Source organism: Eleutherodactylus coqui, chromosome 1 (assembly GCF_035609145.1).
Source record: "Eleutherodactylus coqui strain aEleCoq1 chromosome 1, aEleCoq1.hap1, whole genome shotgun sequence".
NCBI classification, from domain to species: domain Eukaryota; kingdom Metazoa; phylum Chordata; class Amphibia; order Anura; family Eleutherodactylidae; genus Eleutherodactylus; species Eleutherodactylus coqui.
Genome location: NC_089837.1, coordinates 35,803,348 through 35,817,842, shown reverse-complemented (window position 1 = coordinate 35,817,842; position 14,495 = coordinate 35,803,348). Strand labels below are relative to the sequence as shown.

Genomic DNA, 14,495 nt, shown 5'->3' with positions numbered 1-14,495 from the left:
GGGGGGGGGGACGACGACTCAGCAGATACAGCCACCGCTGCTGGGGGGGGGGGGGGGAACACAGCAGATACAGCCACCGCTGCTGGGGGGGGGGGGGGAACACAGCAGATACAGCCACCGCTGCTGGGGGGGGGGGGGGGAACTCAGCAGATACAGCCACCGCTGCTGGGGGGGGGGAACTCAGCAGATACAGCCACCGCTGCTGGGGGGGGGGAACTCAGCAGATACAGCCACCGCTGCTGGGGGGGGGGGAACTCAGCAGATACAGCCACCGCTGCTGGGGGGGGGGGGAACTCAGCAGATACAGCCACCGCTGCTGGGGGGGGGGGGGGGCGGGACTCAGCAGATAGAGCCACCGCTGCTGGGGGGGGGGGGGGGGGGGGGACTCAGCAGATACAGCCACCGCTGCTGGGGGGTGGGGGTGGGGGGACTCAGCAGATACAGCCACCGCTGCTGGGGGGGGGGGAACTCAGCAGATACAGCCACCGCTGCTGGGGGGGGGGGGGGGGAACTCAGCAGATACAGCCACCGCTGCTGGGGGGGGGGAACTCAGCAGATACAGCCACCGCTGCTGGGGGGGGGGGGGAACTCAGCAGATACAGCCACCGCTGCTGGGGGGGGGGGGAACTCAGCAGATACAGCCACCGCTGCTGGGGGGGGGGGAACTCAGCAGATACAGCCACCGCTGCTGGGGGGGGGGAACTCAGCAGATACAGCCACCGCTGCTGGGGGGGGGGGGGGGGGAACTCAGCAGATACAGCCACCGCTGCTGGGGGGGGGGGGGGGGGGGGGACTCAGCAGATATGTACACAGTGGCTACAGCAGCAGAATAGTGAGTGCAGCTCTGGAGTATAATACAGGATGTAACTCAGGATCAGTACAGGATAAGTAATGTATGTACACAGTGACTCCACCAGCAGAATAGTGAGTGCAGCTCTGGAGTATAATACTGGATGTAACTCAGGATCAGTACAGGATAAGTAATGTATGTACACAGTGACTCCACCAGCAGAATAGTGAGTGCAGCTCTGGAGTATAATACCGGATGTAACTTGCATGTATCAATGTATGTACAAAGTGTACAGACAAAACACTGTATAAAACTGCTATCCAGGTCTGAACTAGGAACTCACCGGAAGCCAAACATGATCTCATCGTGCCGGAGGTGAGCATCGTCATCAATGGAGAGCACGGCCTCAGTTTCTATCTCATCCCAGGGAAGGAAGCGATTATTCAGACTATTCTTCTCAGTGCGCACAACCTGATGAATGGAAGAGAACAGTCATTACACCATAACATGGGAAGGCCGCGTCACACAGCCATTAAATGTGGAAATTGTATAATGCATATATTTAAACTAAACCTAAATTCTATCTTCATTACTGTGAAATCCGATGTGGTCTACTGCTCTCTGTTATCAATCATTCATGCTGAAGAGAATGACAGCTGGACAATAATACTACAATCTATTGTCCGCTGTTACTATGCATTTCAGGTTGGAAAGTTTGGAGCAGTGAGAATTTGTAGAACTGGAAAAAAAGACCTCTGTCCATCCAGTTCAACCTATTAGCCCCCAATGTTGATCCAGAGGAAGGCAAAAAAAACAAACCAATGAGATAGAAGCTAATTTTCCTTATTTTAGGGGTAAAATTACTTTTCAACTCCATTTATACATAGTTATTAGAGCGCCCCCTTGTTACAGTCCTGAGTATAATAGATGATGGGAGAGATCTCTGTATTGTCCCCTGATATATTATACATAGTTATTAGAGCGCCCCCTTGTTACAGTCCTGGGTATAAACAGATGGGAGAGATCTCTGTATTGACCCCTGATATATTTATACATAGTTATTAGAGCGCCCCCTTGTTATAGTTCTAGGTGTAATAGATGATGGGAGAGATCTCTGTATTGTCCTTGGATATATTTATACATAGTTATTAGAGCGCCCCCTTGTTACAGTCCTTGGTATAATAGATGATGGGAGAGATCTCTGTATTGTCCCCTGATATATTATACATAGTTATTAGGGCACCTCCTTGTTACAGTCCTGGGTATAATAGATGATGGGAGGGATCTCTGTATTATCCCCTGATATATTTATACATAGTTATTAGAGCGCCCCCTTGTTACAGTCCTTGGTATAATAGATGATGGGAGAGATCTCTGTATTGTCCCCTGATATATTATACATAGTTATTAGGGCACCTCCTTGTTACAGTCCTGGGTATAATAGATAATGGGAGAGATCTCTGTATTGACCCCTGATATATTTATACATAGTTATTAGAGCACCCCCCCCCCTTGTTACAGTCCTGGGTATAATAGATGATGGGAGAGATCTCTGTATTGACCCCTGATATATTTATACATAGTTATTAGAGCGCCCCCTTGTTACAGTCCTGGGTATAATAGATGATGGGAGAGATCTCTGTATTATCTCCATATATATTGTACATAGTTATTAGAGCGCCCCCTTGTTACTGTCCTAGGTATAAATAGATGATGGGAGAGATCTCTGTATTGTCCCCTGATATATTATACATAGTTATTAGGGCACCTCCTTGTTACAGTCCTGGGTATAATAGATAATGGGAGAGATCTCTGTATTGACCCCTGATATATTTATACATAGTTATTAGAGCACCCCCCCCCCCCTTGTTACAGTCCTGGGTATAATAGATGATGGGAGAGATCTCTGTATTGACCCCTGATATATTTATACATAGTTATTAGAGCGCCCCCTTGTTACAGTCCTGGGTATAATAGATGATGGGAGAGATCTCTGTATTATCTCCATATATATTGTACATAGTTATTAGAGCGCCCCCTTGTTACTGTCCATGTATAAACAGATGATGGGAGAGATCTCTGTATTGTCCCCTGATATATTATACATAGTTATAGAGCGCCCCCTTGTTACATTCCTGTGTATAATAGACGATGGGAGAGATCTCTGTATTGTCCCCTGGTATATCTATACATAGTTATTAGAGCGCTCCTTTGTTACAGTCCTGGATATAATAGATGATGGAGAGATCTCTGTATTGTCCCCTGATATATTATACATAGTTATTAGAGCGCCCCCTTGTCACAGTCCTGGGTATGAATAGATAATGGGAGAGATCGGTATTGACCCCTGATATATTATACATAGTTATTAGAGCGCCCCCTTGTTACACTCCTGCGTATAATAGATGATAGGAGAGATCTCTGTATTGTCCCCTGATATATTTATACATAGTTATTGGAGCGCCCCCTTGTTACAGTCCTGGGTATAATAGATGATGGGAGAGATCTCTGTATTGTCCCCTGATATAGTATACATAGTTATTAGAGCGCCCCCTTGTTACAGTTCTGGGTATAATAGACCTACCTAGACAAACCAAACACAGCAGGACTGACTGCAGCTCACACCAACAAGCCAGGGATTTGTATACAGCACTGAACACCAGGCACCCTGAACAGGACTGTTCACAGCACACGTCCAGCACCCTGCACAGACACGGAGGAACATGACACTGTTCACACTGATCACACAGGGGAAAGGCCAGCAGCCTCTAAGCAAAGGGGCTGGTATATATGAGCAGCAGACCGGTGGTGATTGAGCTGGGTGTGGATTTCTCCAGCCAACCAAACAACCCCGCTGTGGGGCTGCGCTGCTGGAAGCCCATGTAGAACAGATTGCAGCAGCACACCCCAACAAGTACTTTAGTTGCCCACCCTTGTACTCACTAGAGTTTTTGTATGTCCTTCTTGAGTACCGGAGCCAAAAACTGTCCCCAATATTCCATGTGAGGTATAACCAGTGACTTGTACAGAGGAAGAACAATGCTCTCCTCATGCACCCCTAGACCTCTTCTGATGCCCCCATGATCTTATTTGCCTTGGCAGCAGCTGCCTGACACTGGTTGCTACGGTTAAGCTTACTGTTAACTAAAACCCCACAGTCCTTCCCCATGTCAGTGTCCCCAGTGGTTTCCCATTTAGTGTTTAGTGGTGGCATGGATTTCCTCTGCCCGTGTGCAGAACCGCACATTTATCAGTGTTAAACCTCATCTAAAGCACTCGACTATCTCTGGTACTTCCATTGAAATGAATGGCGCTACGGTGCCCATGCTTGACCCCCACTCAATTAATGCAGCGACCTACTGGGCCCCGTTCTTAGAAGCGACGGAGGTCCATTAATTCAAAGTCGTTGTGTAAATCACATAACATCAGGCTTTGGCTCCCTCACACCGGTGTATGTGGCCCTTGTATTACACGTGTGTCTTCACGCATGTAAAATATGCAGTACACAGCAAATATGTATATACACCCGCAGTTGCTGCATATATTAAATACCCATAGCCTATATCACTGTATAATATGCACCAGGATAGGTCATGCTGTGATTGTGAAAAAAAGGCTTTTTCTGGGTGGCCCACCAGATACTAATAGGCATTTAGCACCATGTTATATGCGTAATATGACATACGCCCGTGTGCGCCCCTAGGGTACCTTTACAGAGGGAAACCGCTAATTCAGGTGATAATCATCCCGTGTACAAGAGACCCCCCCACTTGTCAGCCGCATAAACAGGAGTCGTTCCACGATACAATATTCGAGAAACCTCGTTTACGGTGAATGGAGGTAAGTAGCCGCAACGATCCGCAAGGGCGACTGCGGAGGCTCGCAGGCCGTTATGCACAGTACAGGTTTTTTTAAATTTGTATTACCGATGCCGGCGCTTAATTGCGTACGGGCCGCGGGTCGGACATCTGCATTAGCATCACTGGAGGCCGTCCGCGCGAATTCCGCAGCTAAATAGAACGCACTGACTTTTCCTCCGCTCGCAGAATACGCAATTCGTATCCGCTTGTGTGAGCCCGGCGCAATGCTGCTGTGTAAAGCTAAGGCTGTGAGGCGCTCATGTGTCCGACAGTCGTACCGTGTAAAGGGACCTCTAGGCGGTGAAGAATCACACGCAGGGTTAGTAAGTACCACGACCAGACATTTTGAGCCCTCTGACCTTTTCCGGGCCCCAGTTATGCCTCTTACACCACTAGGAAAAGGTTGGCTACAATGTTTTGCATCCATGTGTCACGGATATCAACCACTTGTCTTAACCTTTTGTAATCCAATTTTGGATTCAGGGCTTCCTAGGGGGGGCTTTCTCTTTCTGCCATTATACAATGGCGCTATCTGCTGGCTAGAGCCAGTACTGCGGTATGGGACATGCTGGAGAGGCCCACGACAACTGAGCGGCCAGTAATATACAGTAAGAATACCCTGCCGGACGTCTTCCGACATCGGAGCTGTACAGCCTTCAATGAGAATGTCTTCAGGAGTCAGACAGTGGATTGGAAAGGGTTAAAGGGGATTCCGGTTAGTGGATAAAATTACATATATTGTGGACGTGTGAAAACTGGGGTTTGTGAACTGTGAAATAGGGGAGACACAAGACCCCGTTCTCATGATCAGTGTGGATCCCGGCAGTCAGACCCCCTACCAGTTTTATCCACTGACCGGAATATCCCTTTAAGATAGTTCTGACGTACTGTTCCTTTAAGACATCGCTGCTCTGTATGCTAGGTATTCGGGGAGTACAGTGCATATGATTATATTGACGGCAGCTACATTATTATGGGAGCAGTGGGGTGGTGCGCTATCAGCCCCTCTCATCCAACTCCCATGGCCGGGAGCGGCCCGGGCTTCGAAAACTTCACTCTGGACTTATCTCCAGCCTTGTGTACGGAGGAGTAGTCCCGTCTGCGGCACTAAACAGTCCCTGGGGGCAATCGCCAGAGCCGAGCCCTTGTTGTGGCATTAAAAGGGTCATCCATTCCAATGAGTATTGTTGGGAGGGGTATCATAACTCCTTAGGGAGAGAAGGTCAACGAGGAGACTTCATGCATGCTCCTCTGGGAAATATGCAAATAAGGAAGATGAAGCAATACCTCCACAGCGCCACCTGCTGGCTGTCAGCATTGCATCATGTCTGACCCTTCATTTTTTTGGTCCATAATGCAGACCAAAAAAACCATTAGAGTCAACGGCATGGTGTAAATACCCAGTGAATACGCGGGTGTGGTTATGCATGAAATCAATGGGGTCTTTTTTAGTTTTTTGCGCACTTCGAGAACGAAATGGTAACGTGCGCAAGAAATTGCAATATACAGGGAATACACACTGCTGCGCTCCTCGAAGACGCTACATATTTCATGAGGACGTCCCTGGGAGCTCACCCCAATTCTTCTCACAGCAGAGTGTTTGTTACAAATGTATCCACTGTTCCAGGTTACATTGTAGCAAACTACCGGGACATGACAGACTTGTGCTGCCGATGTGTACAATACTGGATACAACTGTAACAGACCCTCAGCTGAAGTAAGAGGTCTGTCTGAACAGGTCTTATCCAGGTTTAGGAGCCAGCAACTAGGAATGTGCAAAGGAGGTTGTACCCTTCCCCCAAATAGTCAGAGCAGAGCTCCCGCTGAGCATTACAGCTGCGCCCCATCTAAACGGTCTCATCCCGTAGTAGTGAATGCACATTCACAAGGGGGCGGTAGAGAGCAGCATCGTTAGGGCACTATTGTTTGCCATGGAACGCCTCTCTGTCCATGGTAGAACACCTCCCTAGTAGTCCTAGCAGGCCGCCCACCCATGTAATCACACACCAACCTCTATTTCAGTAGTCCTTTCTAGTGATCACAATAAGGCCACTCCGACAGGCTGTAATCGGACGCCCCCCTTTATACCTTCCCAGTAGTCACAGCAGAGTTGAGAGGATTCTTGCACCAGAACTGAAGGCAGGAAGAAAGAAGTATTTTGTAAGGACCTCAGCAATGCCAGTCGCTTCCTACCATAAACCAGAACTTAACAAAAACTGGTGGAGGATTTTTTATTTCCTCTGGCTTTCCTTAAAGCATACCCATATTTTCAGGTGACTTTTCAGACTAAGCTGCTGTGTATGTATATGAGGTATCCTGTATTTATCAACAGTTTTCCCTTTGGTGGTTCCATCTCTAATTCTCAGTCTTCCCTGAGCTGGTGGGTGTAGACTGCTGCTATGATGTCTATATACACTGTACACATAGGGAGCAGGATCTCTTCTCCATCTCTGAGCTGGTGGGTGTAGACTGCTGCTATGATGTCTCCATACACTGTACACATAGGAGAGCAGGATCTCTTCTCTATCTCTAAGCTGGTGGGTGTAGACTGCTGCTATGATGTCTCCATACACTGTACACATAGGAGAGCAGGATCTCTTCTCTATCTCTGAGCTGGTGGGTGTAGACTGCTGCTATGATGTCTTCATACACTGTACACATAGGAGAGCAGGATCTCTTCTCTATCTCTGAGCTGGTGGGTGTAGACTGCTGCTATGATGTCTATATACAATGTACACATAGGAGGACAGGATCTCTTCTCTATCTCTGAGCTGGTGGGTGTAGACTGCTGCTATGATGTCTCCATACACTGTACACATAGGGAGCAGGATGTCTTCTCCATCTCTGAGCTGGTGGGTGTAGACTGCAGCTATGATGTCTCCATACACTGTACACATAGGGGAGCAGGATCTCTTCTCCATCTCTGAGCTGGTGGGTATACGCTGCACACATAGGAGAGCAGGATCTCTTCTCTATTTCTGAGCTGGTGGGTACAACTACACATGTGTCTCCATATACTGTACACATAGAGCAGGATCTCTTCTCTATCTTTGAGCTGGTGGGTGCAACTACACGTGTCTCCATACAATGTAAATATAGAGAAGAGACACCGCCGTCCTGTGTGTGCAGTGTATTAGGACATCATAGCAGCAGTCTACACCGAGCAGCTCAGAGATAGGGAGCAGGATCTCTTATCTATGTGTACAGTGTATGGAGACATCATAGCAGCAGTCTACAAGTACCATGTCAGAGATAGAGGATATACTGCTCCCTTATCTTTGAGCTAGTAGGTATAGATTGCTATATCTGTACACACTGCACACACAGAAAAGCAGGATCTCTTCTCTCTCTCGGTAGTGCACACTTGTAAGTCACAGCATCAAGTAGGACATTATATAGGAGGTACTGAGTACTGCAGATGTGATTCCAACAGCTGTAAATCACTTACTAAAAGCTACAGCCATATCCGTGTGAATCTCTCTGCTTCTCTTTTACCACTACGGACTTTGTCTTCTCTCTAGACTTCTATGGGCAGCATGCGTCATCACCCTTTTTCCCATCCTGCCTTCCATCTTGTTATCTCTGAGACAGACTTCACAAAATAATAGACAGTGGCCAGCAAATTAGAAGGGACACCCTTGAGGCCCATTTAGAAACAATGATGATCGCTCAAAATGTGCTCAAACGTAAGTTTGAGTGACAGTTTTGAGTGATCATTTTGCATAAACTCTTAAGTAGCTACTCAGCTACTTAAGAGTTTATTAGCGTGCAAATAAAGCCTTTCGCTGAATGCAGATAACAGCATGATGGCCACACGTTTAGACACTATTATCGATGGCTTTTGAGTGAATTTTGAGCGATAACCGGTGTGTCTAAATAGGCCTTCAGTGCCAAGCACTTTAGAGGGGTGAATAGTTGTGACTTGCACACTTCAGCACACGTTTCTACAAGCGCAGCGCTTATTTTAAAGGAATGAATCCAGGAGGAGACATTCCTGAGGAATCAATCCGCAAAATCAGCAGGGCAGCAGCTGGTAGAGTAACACCCTGTGGTTCTCCTAAACGTAGGCACAGGAGGGCTCCAAAACTTCATCTGCACTTGAAACTGACACTTCATGCAAGTATCTGCCCTGGAGTGTCAGCACGCAGCCTGAGGGAAACTGAGAAGTGTGGCTGCAGGTAAGGAGTAACACCCAACGCCGCTGACCGAGGAGGACAGGACGGAGGTGTGGAATGCAGCAAAACCCGTCAAATACAAGAACAAAGGGGACAATGAGGAAGTGTGGGAGGCAGGAGGGCTGCAGCTGAAGGGCCCGGGGGGGGGGGGGGGGGGGGGTAAATAAATTGGAATTACCACAAAAAAGTTTTGTTTGAATTCATCCCCGTTATTAGAACAGCTGCTTGCTGTCGCATCATATACGTACGGAGGATATAGACAAGAGGCGCTGCAGCAGACGGGACAGAAGTGCTTAGACTGATGCATTGTACTCACAACATTGTGTAGACTAGATATTTTAGCGGAATCAGCGTGAAGGCGGCGCGTTACTATTTGGCTTTAGAAACATGGATTTCAATTGTCTGCATGGACAAATCTACATCGTAAGAACAATGGCGCGGATTCTGGATCTGTCATACGACAGGCAACAATGGCGCAAGATGGACCCCGTGAAATAGAATAGATCCCGTCGGGTTTCTGTCATGGTGTTTGTCACGTTACCTTAAAAAAAAAAAAAAAAAAAATTGTACTGCCCTCCTGCAATGAATAATTAACCCCCTTCTGCTGCCACGCAGGGAATGACTGCCCATTTGCTGCCGCCTGGCAGACACAGGTCTCCGCACACGAGCCAGAGCGTTATCAGCGAGGAATAAGCAACTCCCTGCGATTGTGCTGATCCCCGCATCTTCCTGGCGAGCATGCAGGCACTTGCCCGTGGACGGCGTGCCTCTGGCATCATGCGACTGCGCTGCCTGGCATTCATCATCCCTCCGCTATTCTCAACCTGGTAATTTGCCCAATTCATATTAGTGATAGAAGAAGCAGCCAAAGTGCCCCCCCTTCCCCCCCCGAGGAGGCGGAGACCCTCCGCTCATTCACAAAATCCTCGCAGCCTGTCTAGCAGAGCGCGCAGGGACAAGGCGACGGAAGAAGGCGGACAGACGCAACACGGGACATTAGTCCCTTTTACGTTGGCCTATTATCGAGGACAAACTCTCCTACGAATGTGATTGCCAACGATCAGCGACATACGGTACAGGTGACCCGGGAGACGCAGAGCCGGCCCATGCGGACAAACTATCACAATATCGTTCATCTCCATACCAGCGCTTCTCGGTCCACATAAGACAGAAGCCAACAGGCGCCGACTGACATACCTGCCGATCGCTGCTTGTTGACGTGAGGTGGAGACCCCCGACCTACCAGGGAGTAATCCTAATATTACACTTACAGGGGCTTACCATGATTATAAGTTATCCTCCACCCACGGGAGGGGGAATAACGTGCTGATCGCTGGGGGTCTAACCGCTGAGATCTCCGCTGATCTCAAAAACGGGGGTCACATGTCTCCTGATCTCCCCACTGTGGTGCTACCGCACCCCCACACTGAGGAAGAGACCGAATGGGACTGTGGAGACCCCCGAACGGCGAGCGCTCGGTTATTTCTGTCTGCCCCATTAAAATGAATGGTGCGTTGACCGTGCATGCTCGGCCAGTGCTCCGTCCATTCGGACGTCACTGCGGGGAAAGTAGGGACCCCCACAATCACAGACAGAGGGGCACACAGGACCCCAGTTCTCAAGACAAACAGGGGTCTCAGCAGTGATTAGGGGATAACTTGTAATATCCTACAATGGGCACGTGGGCATCTGGACCATGAAGCCATGTAAGAAGGTGCCTGATCAGATGAATCATGTTTTATATCATGCGGACACCCGGGTGGGTCACTTACCTAGGGAAGAGATGGCACCAGATATCAGTATAGGAAGAAGACAAGCTTGTGGAGGCCGTCTGATGGGCAATGTGCGGCTGGGTACTTGTGTCCTGGCATCATGGGGATGTGACGAGTACCACCTACCTACCTAGAAGTACTGCCTCTGTGGCAGTGGGATTCCCTAACAGTGCCCGCTCTCAGCGTGTGCCCAGCCGCAGTGCAGGAACTGTTGGGTGATGACTTCTCCAAGTTCCCCAGATCTCCATCCTAGTGGGCATTTCTTGGACCAAAAGTCAAAGCATCTTGGGGATCTATGATGTTCCCAAGTTGGGCTCAGTAGACGTTCGGTGAAGAAGAGACACGCATTCATATTACGGGAGCATCAACAAGACCGACAGGAGCACAAGCTGTTATCACTACACAACGCTTCAGATCTGCCGCTCTGGATTCCTACAGCAGCACAAGGGTTAACCAGCGATTACCTGTCTTCTCACCTCCATCCGCAGGTACCTGGAATGTGTCTTATCTCGAGGTCACGGCCACCACGTCACAGACGCTTCCTGCCGCTCCTTCATGTACAACCAGGCCCTCACACAATAAGCTCAATGCCAGGAGGTCACCACAAGCTGCTGCATTATTATCGGCACAGGAAGCTGCAGCTCCGCAGTGGAGAGGATGTGAAGACTACACAAGGCAGCGACCTCTGACCTAAGACTCTCCGGCTGCTGCCAAACTCCCAGCATCCCCGACCGCCTCCAGACGTCGGAGCCTCTGGGGAGATCTGGTTTCGCAGCAGCTAGAGCGCCATCGGTTCTGGGAATATAACATAGCATTTTCTTAGCGTATTAAATGACTTTAATAAGAGTTGCTCATCAACCTCTAGTAATGGCGGAGGAGCCGGACCAGGCTCTATAACCAGCATGGTGCTCCACCTTCTCCTGACACATGATATCGGGGAAAGAAGGATGGAGGACATTGACTGTCACTGGCTGATACTACTCTTCCTCAGGAGGTAAGTCGGTAACAGAGCTATCCCACTGCAGCTTGCCTCCCTAAACATACAAGCAATCGCCAGAGTTGAACCTTTGTGGTCCTCTGATGGCTCTGGAAGGTGCATGGGGACCTTACCTTGTATGGTCCGATGCCTAACGGAATACACCATCTCAACAAGCTCTGGGACCCCCACCAATCCAGATATATTGGCCTGTGATCAGTGGGGGCCGCGGAGTGCCCCACACCGCCATTCACTTCAATAAGAACAGTGTGACGAATGAGGAATCTAATTTGTTGGGTGATCACATCTTTCACGCAGTGTAAAATATCATGTTGGTCGGTGGCACTTCTTCCTGTATATCACACCAGGCGCCCGCTGCCAGCGCCACAGCACGGGGGTACGGAGTGGAAGCTGCTGCTCACACACTGTGTAGTGGCCGGGGCTCTAATCTGCACCCGAATGACTCGTTAAGGTCAATGGAAGCTGCTGTCCGTAGCCAGTCAGAAAAATATGGCACAAATGAGGACAGCAGATACAGCTGTGTGAGCGGGTATACAGACATCGGGATTACCAACTAACCCCCAGGGTCATTCCGTGTCAGTTCAACCAACGCTCCCGGTCGACCATCTCAGATTTCAATGAAACTTTGCACAAAGATAGACCCTGACCCTAAACTAAGATAGCCAGAATATTAGGCTTCAAAGTGCTTTGGTTCACGAGCTACAGGTCTTAATCTAGGGGGTTGTCATGTGATTACAGCGCGCAACCTGAAAAAAGTGGCGATTTCAATCCATTGCCAAGCCAGTTCCAATGACTCTAGAGCAATGAACCTTCACACACTAGGAGAACTTTTGGTGCTGAATCCAGCTAAGCTCCTCAGACTGCCACTCTTATCATCATTCTGCCACCATTGCATGTCAAAGTAGCTGAAAAATTCTATCGCGCAAAATAAAACTCCTATTTTAAGCAGTAATAACTCATAATCAATGCGATCCAACTCAGCTCTGAATTTATCAATGTGTACTCCATAGAAATGTTTCTCATTATTCCCATTATGGACCCAAAAGGATGCATAGCTCTTAAGATACAATGAGTCAAAAATGGCAAAAAACACTTTTTTGCAAATTTTTCCCTTTTTCAAAGGCGAAAATCGGAATGTACTCCATTTTTTTTTTTTTTCATTTTTGTTCTATTTGGAAGAGAATTTTTTGCTCTACAAGATTCAATGTTTTTCATTTTGTTCCCAGACCTTCTAGATGGGAAAATATCAATGCCTGTGAAGGTCCTATGCACTCGGAGGTCAAATAATAAAATAAGTGTAAGTTTTGCATGGATGTATAATTAGTTTAGAAATCATGAGAAGGTAAATTATTTTTGGAATGAGACAACTTTTTGTGCTCAAGAAACCTATGTGATCAAAAATTGCATGGCGAGTTCAGGTGAGCCCCAAGCTTCGGCTTAAGATGGTCAGAATATCAATGAGTGTTGCATAATGATTGTGGTATATTACAGTGATCACTGGGCTTATTTAGCATCTATCTATATTGGAGACTAAGATTATCTAAGGCTAGCATTTGTGTAATAAATAACTAGGTATGTGATCAAAAATTGCATGGCGAGTTCAGAACTAGTTATTTATTACACAAATGCTAGCCTTAGATAATCTTAGTCTCCAATATAGATAGATGCTAAATAAGCCCAGTGATCACTGTAATATACCACAATCATTATGCAACACTCAATGATATTCTGACCATCTTAGGCCAAAGCTTGTGGCTCACCTGAACTCGCCATGCAATTTTTGATCACATAACTAGTTATTTATTACACAAATGCTAGCTTTCGATAATCTTAGTATCCAATACAAGATGTGATATGGGCAGGCACGGAGGCTCTAGTACCCTGTTGTACCACCTCTAGCTTGGATACAAGATGTGATACAGGGGGCATGTAGGCTCTAGTACCCTGTTGTACCGCCTCTAGCTTGGATACAAGATGTGATACAGGGGGCATGGAGGCTCTAGTACCCTGTTGTATCACCTCTAGCTTGGATACAAGATGTGATATGGGCAGGCATGGAGGCTCTAGTACCCCGTTGTACCACCTCTAGCTTGGATACAAGATGTGATACAGGGGGCATGGAGGCTCTAGTGCCCTGTTGGACCGCCTCTAGCTTGGATACAAGATGTGATACTGGTGGGCATGGAGGCTCCAGTACCCTGTTGTACCGCCTCTAGCTTGGATACAAGATGTGATACAGGGGGCATGTAGGCTCTAGTACCATGTTGTACCACCTCTAGCTTGGATACAAGATGTGATACAGGGGGCATGTAGGCTCTAGTACCCTGTTGTACCGCCTCTAGCTTGGATACAAGATGTGATACAGGGGGCATGGAGGCTCTAGTACCCTGTTGTACCGCCTCTAGCTTGGATACAAGATGTGATACAGGGGGCATGGAGGCTCTAGTACCCTGTTGTACCGCCTCTAGCTTGTATACAAGATGTGATACAGGTGGGCATGAAGGCTCCAGTACCCTGTTGTACCGCCTCTAGCTTGGACACATGTGCTGTAACTGAGCATACAGATTGTACAAATTCATAGGCTGTAGAAATAGATGTCCATAATAGCCCCATACATGTTCTATTGGTGATAAATCTGATGACTGGGCAGACACAGAAGTGTGACAATGTTGTGGGGGCTCCTGGGACCCCCATGTGTGTGCGGCCGAGCATTATCCTGCTGGAAGGCGCCATGAGAGGAACACGTGGCTGCAGGATGTCCTGAACATATCGCTGAACTGTCATTGTCCCTCGACTACTACTAGGGGGGACCGACTGTTATATGTGATGACCACCAGACCATCACACCAGCAGGGGGAAGGGTGTGGCGCTCCACAGCAAACTCAGGATTGAGGCGCTCAC

General features: G+C 48.1%; 1 protein-coding gene across 1 annotated transcript in view; it reads right to left on the bottom strand.

The window, feature by feature from the left end:
• EXTL3 (exostosin like glycosyltransferase 3) overlaps positions 1-14,495 on the bottom strand; it is an 89,265-nt gene that overhangs the window by 19,720 nt on the left and 55,050 nt on the right. The window contains exon 3 of the mRNA XM_066594869.1: positions 1,134-1,261. Coding sequence (XP_066450966.1) covers positions 1,134-1,261 — 128 coding nt within the window. The remainder of the gene's footprint in view (positions 1-1,133; positions 1,262-14,495) is intronic.